Raw genomic sequence first — 14,376 nt, 5'->3', positions numbered from 1 at the left:
TGTACTCTAATTGAAATTTATTATGCCTCGTATCGTGTGGTGTACTATTCATGATGACTATGGTGCTCAAATAGGTTGTTCTGAGTTTATCGTGGCTCCAATCGGGCCCTGTACATTGGCTACCTTCTATTATTATTGGCACGGCTCCAATCGAGGCCTAAGCACGTTCCGCGCCAACTATTATGTCTATGGCGCTCCAATCGAGCCCTGACCGTTGGTCGCCATCTATTACGTCTATTCTCTCTGTACCGGGAAATGATTGTGGGGTTTGAGCATGGGAAAGGTCTCAGGTAGTATTCGGTGTTTTCTGGAGCAGGTACAGAGACGGATGGTATCGCAGGGCGAATAATAGATGGTAATACTTTTTTTTTGTAAAATTTATTAACAATATCCACAGATATGTCACCCTGCAATCGAATTGCAACTCGAATTTGTAGCCAATATTTGCCAAAAATGTAAAATAAAAGATTTATGTTGTGATCTTCTTGACGTCTGTCTGCTTGAGAATATCAAAATAATAATTATTCTTCCATAGAACATGAACAACGTACAGTCTTTCTAATTTAAATGTAAACACAAAATATCACTTTGCATCTGGGATCAGTTCATTATTTATGGTGCTGACCTACAGTCTTTCTAAATTTTAAACCACAAAAATGAACGCACACTTGTCATGGAAAGTTTGATAAATTAATAAAATATTTGATCTCTTGCTGAATGTCTTTCACTTTGATTGAATTGAAGAAAATGAAATTAAGAAAGCACTTGAAAATCCTAAAGTTCATCTAGGTAAAGTGAATTTAATTAATTGATGACTTTGAAAAGGAATTTATAGCAAAATCTGAACTTTGTTTAAATGACGATAAAATTATGAATTGATATCCACACAAAGCACTTGTAAGAGCACTGTACTGGACTAAGTGCTTTGTAAAGAGTCAGTCAGTTGTGATTACTCACTCAGAATACGAGAAGATCTGCTTACAAGTGTTGGAGTTGGTGACTTGGTGTCTGGAACATTCCGCGGAGTGCGGACGAAGGCTCGAACTCAGCACCGGCGATGTTCAGTGAAGATACCACGTCTATCTCCCACGTCGACGTCTCTCGATGGGTACCGTAACTGAAGAAACCATGTAAATCCCTCGTTGGAAGCGACGTTTGATGTAGCAGGATCTCGTAGCACTTTTGCCAAGATTTCCGTTGTTCTTGGAGGTAATGTCGGAACACGGAAAGTTCAATTGGCACTATTGAATTCACAGATATCATGGATATTAATACTACACACCGTCGTAATGCACAGTTCTATTCTTACACTGATTGTATGGTGTTGAACTAACATACACAGTCCATGCTGAAGAAAACACAGTTCTTATATACACAGTTCATGGGTTTGAGAATTAACACAGTTCATAATCGTCACTAATTATGTCTTAAATACGATTGTAAAGTAGTAAACACAGTCCACAAGCACTTGAAAATGTGATTTGTAACAGTCTTTATCACAGTCTCTGAACAAATATTATTCACAAAATTAAGGTGATTTCATGGTAGTATGTACACCACACTAGTCCGTACTATTTAATATTATTGTAAAAAGTCCTTAATGTCTACTGGGTTTCTCACAGTGGTGATCGAAAGATCGAGAAAGTGCACAAGGAAAATAGTTAAGTCTTGCCCTGTTATGGGACGAATGTCGAGTAAATAAAGTTACACACAGTTCACTGATATATTATCGTAAGAGAAATATGTCATAGACTGGTTTAAGTGGTCTTAAATTATGATTTCAGTTTACCACACGCAATGATGTAGGATATTATCGCAGTTTTAGAAATATGTGAAAATAGTAAAGTTCACGATGTCGTGTACTAGTCCGTAAAATATTGGACACTTCAATTCTCACTTCGAATTATAGCTTCACTTTTTAATAAATTCACAAGTATTACATTATGATAATTCACCTTGAGAAACGTCTAGAATCTTACCGTCGTCGCGGTGCGTCGGAAACTTTACGTACGGTACGACGTTCTTTTACTATTTCAACAGCGTTTGACTGCGGCCACGATTATGTCCTCGCGAATAGCGACGGAGCATACTTTCTGCACACACTGTGCACACACACTCTGTACACGGGACTGGTTATGGCCTTAGCCCATATATACAGGTCTGGCGAGCAGCGCTCGAAATCAGGTGATGAAGGGGCGAGTATTCCTCCCACATTTTAAATTATTATATTTCGGAAACCACTGGACGGATTGATTTCAAATTTACAGGATTTTACTTCCAGAACATTAGCTACAATTCAGCGTTGGTCTCGTGTTAATCGGTCCAGGCATTAAAAAGTTCATTTAAATAGCCGAGAAACTTCTGTAGGGGAACTAAGCTGCGGGTGGCGGTGACGTCACTTGACCTTGCTTGGCTTGCGTTCTCCCTCGCGGAGTGCAGTAGGTATGAGAACATTCTCTCACACAGCTGTTCACGTATCAGAACTGAATTGTATGCTAGAAAACAAAATTTATAATTTATATGTGCCAGGGCCTATGCCTTCCTGGTACAATACCAATTACTATACCTATCATACTAACACAAATACCGGTAACATAAGTCAAACTCCATATTAACTTTTGTTCCAAAACACATTTCCTCATATACCAGCAATAAATAACCATTTCACGATACCTACTATACCAACAAATACCCCATCACCATTGAATTCACTCAACAAATCACTCTTGCAAATTACCTTACTTGCAGACAGTCCAATACACTCCAGATATTACCATTCACTCCAGATATTATCATTAACTTCACTATACAAACACCAACTCCATCTCTTAACTACCACCATCACCGTAACAATTCTCTTACTTCTTGCTAACTTTATTAGCGTTTTTATTTTTTGTAGCAGTCCCCTCATTATTTCCTCCTGTTTCCCACATGTCTCTTAGGCTTCTACTTAAATTTCTGCTCCACCCTTCGTTCCAGTTCTGCTCTACTCTCTTCCAGGTTGCCTCCGAGCATTCCCTTTCCCTCTGAGCCGCCATTTCTTCACTGTTTCCACTCTGCTGACTCCCTTTGACTCTAGCTGTGACTGTGTCTGTGACCCTAGGCCTACCTTCTCTCGCCCCATTATCCTCTGCTCCTTCCTTATAGGTGTTTATGATCGCATTTTCACTTGGCACCTCTCCCTGTCTCTTTTCGCACAGCACATTGTTGGTTTTGGTATTAACATTACTACCTTCCCCCTCTTCTCTCATATCACCACCTTTCGCTTGCCTATCTTCCCCACTAATCGCTACAGTTCTCTCTGTTTCTTCGTCTTGTTTTATCTTCATTTCCAGGTCCATCAATCTATTCACAGACCAGATTCTACTCCAGTTGCTGCTTGACACCACTAGTTCTTGTCCTCTGATAGTTGCTCTTAAGTATTCTTTCGCTCCTGATCGCCTCCATTCCCACGTCCCTCTTGATCCATATTCTTTCCCTCTGCATGTTGCTCGCATTGCCAACCACAATATCAGCCATCAGCGTAGAAAACAATTGTACTTTGATAGGCCTGTTGCCTCTAATTCTTCCCACTCTCTGCACATCCCTATGTCCACTTCACTAAAATTAACTTTCATTTTGCCCTGAATTAAGTCCACTACTTTATAGGTAGTAAGCACTTTGTCCTCTCTCATCTCCTCATGCACACCATATATAAATAGGCACTTCTTCCTGCGATATAAAGTATTGGCTTCCACTTCTGCTTTCAGTTTCAGCGTGTCCTCTTCTAATCGTCCTATTTTCTCCCTTAATTCTGCAACTTCTTCGGCATTTTTCCTCACTTGAGATGTTGTGTCGTCTGCTCTTTCTCGGAACCATCCCTTCATTTTTTCAAACTCCCTCGTTTGTTCTTGAATCATATTTTTGAGTTGCTCAAAGGGGCAGACTTCTACAACCACCTTTTTAACAACTCTTCTGATTGCTTCCATGTCATCCCAGCTCATATTTCCACTAGATGTCGGACCTGGGTTCAGCTCGACCCCTCCAGTCCATAGCAATATTATAATCACCGCCGCTGATAGCATTAATTCTCCTTTAATTTCCATTTCCATTTTACACCCTTCTGATTTCACTTCTTCTTTCTTCCCTGCCATCCTCCTATAATCGCCCTGTATTGTTCCACACCAATCATTGCCGGTAAACTCCTCAGTACCTTCCTGCACTCAACACCTGCACTCCCTTCTCCCACTCCAGGGACCCTCCACTCAATACGTCTGCACTCGTCAGTGGCTTAGGCTGTACTGGGCATCAGTCTAACTATTGTTGTTTTGGTCTCCTGTTTGTCTTAACCTCCGTACCTAAGATTTGTATTCCCAATAAGAAATACCGTGGCACATACAGCTTTTCGTTGGATCCTGACTTCCCCCTATGGGTGGGGGCGGTAGAATAACGCCGACGGTATCCCCTGCCTGTCCTAACAGGCGACTAAAAGGGGCCCCACGGGCTCTTAACTTAGGAGCGTGGGTTGGCGACCACGGGGCCCTAAGCTGAGTCCTGGCATTGCTTCCACTTACTTGTGCTAAGCTCCTCACTTTCAACTATTCTATCCGACCTCCCTTGGTCAACTCTTGTTCTTTTCCGACCCCGACGCTATTAGGTTTGCGAGGGCTAGGGAGTCTTTCATTTTCACGCCCTTCGTTGCCCTTATCTTTCTTTGGCCGATGCCTTCATTTTTCGAAGTGTCGGATCCCTTCCATTTTTTCTCTGATTAGTGTTATATAGAGGATGGCTGCCTAGCTGTACTTCCACTTAAAACAATAATCACCACCACCACCTTGGGTCTTGTATTGCTAAGGCGAATACTGCCCAGGCAGATGGTTGGCAGATATTAGAGTGTCACGTGGTCAACGTGTGACATCTTCAACAGTTTCACTTGAATTTCTTGATTGAGTTGAGTCCGTTGCTTCATGTCAAGCAGCTCTTAATTCAGCCTCTTGTGACTGATGAGGGAAGTAGTGGTGTTCAAACTCTCCGAACTGCATGACAATCGGCAGGGAAGCTCAGATATGGCAACTTAAAATAGCTCTAGGTTTTTCAGTCTAAAATTACACGTTTGATCATACGAGTAACCATGGAAGGCTGAACAAGATATTCGAAAAGAGGAGCTAGTTACAAGTGGAAAAATCTCAGACTCAGTTGATGATGATGTCATACGTTCAGTCGAATCCGACCATCGGTGATTCTATGAGTTAGCGCTCTCCAAGTTGTCCTGTTCCACACTTTAGTTGTTACAGGGTGAGGGTGGTGTCTCTTTTAATTGTGTCTAACCAACGAGTCCTCTGGCGACTTGGTCTTCTTGTACCGCTGATCATTCCTAGCATAATTGATTTTCCAGTACATCCGACTGCATAACAAGCCAAAGTATGCTAGTCTCAACTTCATAATCTTACCAACCAATGACATACGGGGCTTGATGCGCTCTAAAACTGCCTTATTGGGTGATTTTTGCAGTTCATGGTATTCGTAAGAGTCTTCGCCAACACCAGAGCTCAAAGGCGTCGATCTTCCTTTTGTCTGCCTCTTTCAGTGTCCAGCTCTCACATCCATACATGAACAGTTTGAATATAATCTCATTGACTAATCCGTACTTCGCAGCCAACCTGATATCCCTGCACTTCCAGATGGGAGGCATAGTCATCATAGTGATTCGTCTAAACGAAATCCGTCTTTTAACATCAGGACCGCAATTTCCACTTTGCCTTATTTTGGCTCCCAAGAAGATGAAATCCTCCACACTCTCTATCTCCTCCCCATTTAGCTTTAGATAAACTGTACCATACTCATCCATAGTATTAAGTTTGGTCTTTTTTAATATTGAGATAAAGGCCCATTTCTCCACTTTCGTCTTTGAGGCGGGAAATTTAAAGCTTTAGATCTTCTTCTGTTTCATAATTCCTTGGGGGAAAAGTGAAGTATTGTTATTTGAGAAAGGACCTGGCAGGTGGCCATGCTAAATACCAGTAAATAATACAATTTCAAATATATTCTTATCTGTTTTAATTAAATATAACGTAAAGTGCATATGTTAGGTCAACTGATGCCCACCGAGTTGTTTCCGATAGTGCTTTAATAACTGCTGATAAACAGGGAGTCTCCTCATTCAGTCAATATTTGCTGTCAATATCATCCATCACTTTCTGCCCGACAACCATGATAATATACCTACCGCTTCGAGGAAAGACATTTTAGCTCCTCTCTTATCACAATTGAGAATTCTATGCAGAGAACAAAAGGGTATCATGAACTGAAGAATTAAGGAATCTGTTTTATTAGAGGTTTTAAAAGCAGACAAATGATTGACACCATCGCTTTCGAAAGCTGAGTAGTGTTGGAGTATGAAGATTGATGTGGATTATTAAAAGCGGCATTAATTATCATCGACGTTAGTCTTGTGGCTGAAGAGAAACGAAAATGACAGAAAAATCTTCAAAGAATGCCCGTGTGATAATAGTAATGATCAATGTTTTAGATAAACATACTCCAGTCTTGAGAGAAAAAGCTCCCACTCTTCGAGAAATCAACGTATCAGGAAAAGGAAGATAAGGCATATGAAAAACATGAAAATGAAAGATTTAAATTATGAGCAATAGCCAATTTCTTAAGTTATTCGTAATTATGTCAGTCAAAGTTGTCTCTATTAATAGCTATGACATAAAATATTCAAAAAGAAATCTGAAGTGTTATTTCGAAAGTTAAAAAATGTAATAAAGCTGACTTTTCAAAAAACCAAGAAACCATTTCATCTCCACCTTTCTTCGTTTGAGTATCGTAATGCTAATTATCCCAGAACCTAAGTTAACACAATTGTAAAATATATGCTAAGTTTCATAAAAATAGGCTCTGACGTTTACACGTGATATTGAAACAAGTAAGTAAATATACATGCATACTGTAACTTTAATAACTGCTTACCCCTAAGCTAGGTGCTACAGTTTATACATTATTTAACTCGAATTTGAAATAATAATAATAATAATAATAATAATAATAATAATAATAATAATAATAATAATAATAATAATAATAATAATAATATGCAATCATAAAACAGACACTGACAGACACGAAGTCCAAGGTTAAATTCATGGGAGGAAACCTCAGATCGCTCTGAAATCAAAACGGGAGTAAGACAAGGAGATGGCCTCTCATCTTTACTCTTCAACTACGTCCTTCAAAAGGTGATACAAGAATGGCACAAACAGTAATTGGTCCTCAAAATTCACCAACCAATCACTTTAGACAGAGAACAACTAGCGATAGATTGCCTACCGTTTGCGGACGACCTAGAAATATTAACCCGAGACATTTCAACAGCCCAAACTCAGATTGAACTCCTGAAAGAAATTGCTGAAAAAGTCGGCCTTCATATATCTTTTGAAAAGACAGAATATATGACCTGCAACAAACATGCACCAAAACTCATGGAAACAAAGTATGATAGAATTAAACGAGTATCACAATTTAATTATCTTGATGAAGCAATTCGAAAAATGGACTCGAAACAAAAGCCTATGAAATTAGATGCCTAAAGATGGAAACTGCATATCGACTAACCCAAAATATCTATAAGAATGTATTTTCAAGCACATAAAACAAGGACATTACAATACAGTCATTAAACGAGAATGTTTTATGGCTCGGAGACGCTAATTTTGAACAGGAAAGCAGACATTGAAAACATTGAGAAAAGGGAACGCAAAATCATAAGAAAAATTCTAGGCCCAAAACTCACTGACGGACAATACCAATTTAGAGCCAGACAGGAAATCAAACAATACACAGATATTCACAGTGATATTAGAAGCAGGCTAAGATTATATGGACATATTAAAAGTATGCATCCAGACAGACTTACCAAACAAATAGTCGACTTCTATGAAAACAGGATAAAGATAAAACAGACACAATGAAATGGATTGGCGAAATCAAAACCAATTTGAAGTAGACAGGAATTACACCAGCAGATGTCTAAAACAGGGTAATATTCAGATCCAAAAGTTGACCAAGAGGAAAGACCAAAAAAGAAGACTGGAACAACCTGGTCTGAAGACAGAAATAAATCCCGCAGTAAAATAAAAAAATATGGGCACAAAGGAAAGAAAATATACGTCTCTAAGTAATTTGCGTAGTCCTAATGGGATTATTCACACATATAATAATAATAATAATAACAAGAAGAAGAAGAAGAATTGTACCAAGGCTGTAAGATTCCCCCTACATACGACAAATCTGGATCTGTAATAAATGTGCACAAGAAATACGAAGTACGACGAAAGATGAGCTACTGTTTGTAGCGAGAACAGCGACAAACCGAAGTACAGATAATTTCATTCACTTATTTTATTTATACAACACAAGTTCCAGAATGTTACCATCGAAAAAGAGAAAAATATCTACTATCCATTGTCGAATATCAAGTGCCAATCGTCTGCTAAGCAACTATCTGTCCGGGGATGATAGTCAGTGAAGAACCTTGTTGCTCTGTTGGTATTAACTTATATTAACTGGTAGCATTACACGAAGGTCACCTATAGGCATCAACTCAAGAGATCTGCACCAGGTCTCTCCAAAGATTTCACGCCATTATTATTATTATTACTAGTAGCATAGTGCTATCTGGAGGTTTTTCGTCGTGAATCTGGTTTGTGAGGTAATGTATGTATGTATGTATGTATGTATGTATGTATGTATGTATGTATGTATGTATGTATGTATGTATGTATGTATGTATGTATGTATGTATGTATGTATGTATGTGTGTATGTATGTATGTATGTATGTATGTATGTATGTATGTATGTATGTATGTATGTATGTATGTATGTATGTATGTATGTATGTATGTATGTATGTATGTTTCTACAGCGTGCTTCCATGGGTAGACAGTGTTTTAACTATAGACTGCAAATAAATGTGTGCCTGAAAATCTATAGATGGTTTACAAGGCACAGGTACGCAGTGTGTGTTTGCCGAAGTGAAATGCTATTTAAGCCCAGCTATGCCTTCAGTAAGAATTAACGTTTTAGGTACAGTACTGAGTGAAATAATTCAACAATGCCGCGAGAGATCCTACAACGCGCACCCCCGCACGGTGATCAACACAAGATGCATCGCGTCTGACATGCTGTTAATCTAAGAAGAGAAAGATACAGCAGAGGGGATTAGAAGAAGTCCCCATGCTCAGCATACTACGTACTTCCAGACAGATCAGACAGATATTGTTAAGTGGTAAAAGATAGTAGTGGAATCAGAGAGTGAGGGCCAGAGAAAACCCGCATAGGTGGAAACGGAAAGATGTGCAAAACCTGGCAGGTTTTATACAGCACATGCAAGTATGTGGGCTGAAAATTCCAGAGGTTTGTTAGTAGTGGAATAGTTTATCGTGCACAGGCCATGTCCACATTCCGTTCTGGTGTTGTATCGGGAAATCAGTCCGTCTCAGTACTGCTGTGACTAGTGCGTACCTTACCGTCTGCCAAGCCATGTCACGAGAAATCCTAGGACCTGAGACACCACCTGATCCCCATGGGGCACCTGGTACCGAGTCCCAAATCTCAGCGAGTGAGGGCACGCCCAACGGGGAGGGGTCTAAAGGCGGCGTCGGATACTTAAAATAGGCCTCCATCCTCTCTGCCAACGCCAATGCACGGTAAAAGGGGCAATTGTGATATGTGGTACTGGGGGTTGGTAATAAGGGTCAGAAAAAGCCCCATAGGCAGAAATAGGAAGATGCCTACAGGTAAAACCTGGCAAGTTATGCATAGCAAATGCAATAACGTGGGCTGGAAAGTCCAGGTAATGTTAGTCAGGAACAACTATCATGCATAGTCCAAATCGGTCCATTTATTCAGGGGATCAGTCCTTTGAGAACTGCGGTGAATAGCACGGGCCTTGCCAGCTACTCAGCCATGCCGCGAGAGATCTTACAAACTGCGACAAAACCTGGTCTCCTTGGGGTCCCTAGTGCCTAGACTTCGATCCCAGAGAATGTGACCACACCCGCCTATTGGAGGGGGCAGGCACACGGAGATGGACCTCTTTCATCTCTTGCCGAACCATGGCTCTGTATGCTGGGCAACTGCGATCAGAGGCCGGGAGACCTCCCGTGCAATTAGTGTTAGGTGCCGTGCAAGTCAAACACCTACACGGGTCACTCAGGAAGGGCCTACCACCCGGGCGCAATCGAGGACGGCAACACGGAGATGGAGATGGACGATCCCTGGCGTTCCAAGGCTGCCAGTAGGCCTACCGGCCTGCCAGCGCCTCCTTCACAATGCAGACGCCTGTATGTCTCCTAAAGGCCAGGGACCACACCAGTACGCCAAAGCCCACAGCCGGTACCTGTTCGGAAAACTCCTTATAACACTAATCAGAGATATAAAATGGAAGAGATCCGACACTTCGAGAAATGAAGATATCGGCCAGAGAAAGACAAGGGCCATAAAGGGCGTGAACATGAAAGACTCCCTAGTCCTCGAATGCTCTAATAGCGTCGGGGTCGTAAACTAACAAGAATTGACCGAGGGAGGTTGGGTAGGACGGATGAAAGTGAGAAGTCTGACACAAACAAGTTGAAGCAATGTCAGGACTCAGCTAAGGGCCCCATTGTCACCAATCCACGCTCCGAAGTTCAAAGTCCATGAAGCCTGCCAGGAAGGACAAGAAGAAGGAGAAGAAGCCGGAGTAACAGCAAGGCCACCTGTGCTGTCACGATCCCCGGGCCGGGCGGAGGGTTGTTATCAGGACGAGGCCTCATCCTCTATCGAGAAGAGGCCGTCATCAGGAAGAAGTCGCCGCCCCACATCAAGAACAAGAAGATCGTGGCCCCCAGGAGAGGGCCACCCAGCCGTAAAACACGACTGCACCCAGGGAAGCAGTTGAACGAGGAACCTATTGGGAGAGGACCTCAACAGGAAGCGCAATCAGGTGAGATCCAAATATCCCTCAACAGTTCTTGCAGTGTTTCCGTTGTATGAGGTGGGGCCACCGTCAGGTTAGCTGTGGGCTACCGGTAGGCTGCAATCGCTGTTCTGGTGACTGAGAGGGACGGAGAATGCGTTTCACGGCTTGTGAATCGAAATCGTTTCCAAACACGACAGAAATTGCTGCAGTTAGTGAATGAAGGTCCATCCCAACCCGTTAGAAATCATCGAACATGGACAGTAGCTGACTGATATAACGTAATGTGGTTTGACGAATCACGTTTTTGCCTGTATTCCAATGATGCACGTCGTTGAGTGCACCGAAGACCAAATGAAGCTTTAATCCTGGATATGTGCAAGGTCAGGTTCAAGCCGGAGGTGGGTCTCTGATGTTTTAGGGGTATTTTTCATATCAAACATGATACAGAAAGGTATTTTAATCATACAACATTATCAATACGTAATGTACAGACAAAACGCACTCAATTTTACTTATAGAAGTATAATAGTTACGCTTGAGATCTTGTTGCTTTATTTCTTGAATCACCCTCATATACTGTATAATCTTATATTTTTAGTATGTTACAAGCGTATCATGGCTTGAATTTCAGGAAAGTCGTGAAGACTTGATTAAAGGAGTGAAAGATGCTATTGATATTGGCTACAGACACATTGACTGCGCTACGGTGAATAAGAACGAAGCAGATATAGGCAAAGCTATTGCCGATAAGATCGAGGAAGGTGCTGTCGAACGAAATGACCTGTATATTACCAGTAAGGTATTTTAGTACATAAGTTGTTAATATTTCACAAATGTTATATTTATAATGCTCTCATTACTAACATTTCAACAAATTATATTTGTCTGGCTTTAAGCTTTGGAACACCCATCATCGAGGCGATATGGTAATTCCCAGTTTAGAAAAATCTCTTGAGGATTTGTGTCTCGATTACTTGGATCTGTACCTCATCCAGTGGCCAATGGCGTATAAGGTAATTGTCTACAAATCTGTCATTGTTAGAAAGCACAGAGTCAATTTTTGACATTGACATTTTGACTGATACTCATTTGGTTTATTTATTTATTTATTTATTTATTTATTTATTTATTTATTTATTTATTTATTTATTTATTTATTTATTTATTCCTGACTTATATTTGCTGTGAAGTTAGGGCTCACGGCACTCTCTTACACTTAACCACTTTATATTATTATTATTATTATTATTATTATTATTATTATTATTATTTACATATTTTACGTCCACCCTGAAGGCGTTTAGTCTTCACCCCTAGTAAATTTCTTTACTAGTTCGCATACGATGATAAACAACGACGCAGATGTCACTACCCCAGGGAGTATCCAATCTCCCGTCACCAATGGTGGCGCATTCAGGCCTTCGGATTCTGGGGAGCCTGACCTCATCGTGCGGGGAAAGACGGAGTTCCCCAATATCACCAACCTATTGAGACCCAAAACTGTCACACACTTTGGAACCATCAATATTCAAACCCTCTGTAAGACCGGAAAACTCAAGCAATTGACGGACATCCTGCATAAGCGCAAAATTGCAATAACAGCAGTCCAAGAAACCCGATTTACTGATGATGTGGCTTTTGAGTCAGAAGGTTATAGAGTAATCAAGGGGAAACCAGCATCTAAGAACACACATGGCTCCAGCGTTTTTGGTACAGCCTTTTTAGTACGACGTGATATAATGGATTCTGTCATCGGATTTACATCAGCTAGCGAACGCATCTCTGTGTTATCTCTAAGATGTGGCAACAAGGGATACTCTATTGTAAATGCACATGCTCCAGTTAATGATGACAATAAGAAGAACCCTGAAAAGGTCGAAAGTTTCTGGCAGATGCTAGAAGACGAGATCGGTAAGATACCCGGTCACCATGTCAAAATACTCGTAGGTGACTTCAACGCTCAACTGGGAAAAGAACGACAGTACCAAGATATACTGGGGCCTTACACAGCACATAGACGAACAAACACCAACGGCAAGCGCTTAATTGAACTGTGTAGATTACATCAGTTGAAGATCATGTCCACAGTTTTCCCCAGAAAGCCAAAATACCAGACCACCTGGCAATCACCGAACGCAGCTATAGGATCATTTCAAATCGATCATGTTGCAATCAGTGTAAAATGCAGGAAAGAGATCATGAATGTCAGAGTTCGTAAAGGATGGAATGTTGATTCTGACCATTTCTTCACACAAATAAAGACCAGATTACTGCCCAAACGAAATAGACCTTCTACCACAGTTCCACCAAGGATTGATCCCCAATTCCTGTCGGAGAATAAAGAACGTTTTGCAACCGACATCTTGCAAAAAGATATGAAAGACTGGAACCAACTGAAGTCCACCATATGCGAAACGACCAATAACCTCGGACAACCCCGAAGGAGGAGACGGCATAGATGGTGGAATACTGAATGCGATCTTGCAGTTGATGAGCGTGCCGCAGCGTGGACGAAGTGGTACTCGACTAAACGAAAGGAAGATTGGGAGAATTTCAGAATGATGCGGAAACTGTCGAGTAAGACCATCAGACGTGTGAAAAGATCTTACGATCGGTCAAGACTGGAGAAGTTAGATGAAGAATTCAAAATGTACAACACCAGAAACTTTTATCGGGCCTTCAAAGAGGAACTTTCAGGTTATAAACCACAATGTCTTCACTTTAAGAATACAGACGGGGAGTTGGTCACCTGCAACAGCCAGAACGTGGATCTTTTGGCAAACTACTTTGAGCAGCTGCTCAATTGCGAAGAGCCCACGGAAAGATTACCTGTTGAAGATCCTCCAGAGATACACCTTCCATCTAACCCACCAACAATGCAGCAAGTTGCTAATGCCATCGGACATCTTAAGAACTGCAAAGCACCCGGGGAAGATGGCATCATTGCGGAAGCTCTAAAAGCAGGTGGAAATAAGATCACAGAGGCCATACACCAGATCTTGATCGATTGCTGGGAGACTGGCAGGATCCCTGATGACTGGAAATCAGCTATCATACACCCTTTACATAAAAAAGGTGACCGCAGTGATGTCAACAACTACCGAGGGATATCTCTGCTGTCAGTAGCATACAAAGTACTGTCAAGGATTTTACTGGACAATGTAGAAAGCCAATGTGATCGAACGATTGGTGAATATCAAGGAGGACTTCGGCGGGGACGGTCTTGTACCGAGCAGATCTTCAACCTAAAAACCATTCTCCAACTAAAACAAGTAAGGAGTATGAACATCGCTGTCGACTTTAAAAAAGCTTATGATTCCATCGACCGCCGGACACTCTTCTCCGTACTGCAAGAACGAGGTGTTGATTACAACACACGCACCCTCATCCAACAGACTCTTACGGATACAACATCTAAGGTGAAGTTCAGGGCAG

At 41.3% G+C, this 14,376-nt stretch overlaps 1 protein-coding gene across 1 annotated transcript in view; it reads left to right on the top strand.

Moving 5' to 3' along the window:
- Positions 1 to 274: 274 nt before the first annotated feature.
- Positions 275 to 14,376, top strand: part of LOC136879245 (aldo-keto reductase family 1 member B1) — an 81,970-nt gene continuing 67,868 nt past the window's right edge. The window contains exons 1-3 of the mRNA XM_068229084.1: positions 275 to 316; positions 11,540 to 11,740; positions 11,838 to 11,954. Coding sequence (XP_068085185.1) covers positions 275 to 316; positions 11,540 to 11,740; positions 11,838 to 11,954 — 360 coding nt within the window. The remainder of the gene's footprint in view (positions 317 to 11,539; positions 11,741 to 11,837; positions 11,955 to 14,376) is intronic.

Source organism: Anabrus simplex, chromosome 8 (assembly GCF_040414725.1).
Source record: "Anabrus simplex isolate iqAnaSimp1 chromosome 8, ASM4041472v1, whole genome shotgun sequence".
In the NCBI taxonomy this organism is placed as follows: domain Eukaryota; kingdom Metazoa; phylum Arthropoda; class Insecta; order Orthoptera; family Tettigoniidae; genus Anabrus; species Anabrus simplex.
Note: the sequence above shows the minus strand (reverse complement) of the source record. Positions and strands in the feature narration are given on the sequence as shown.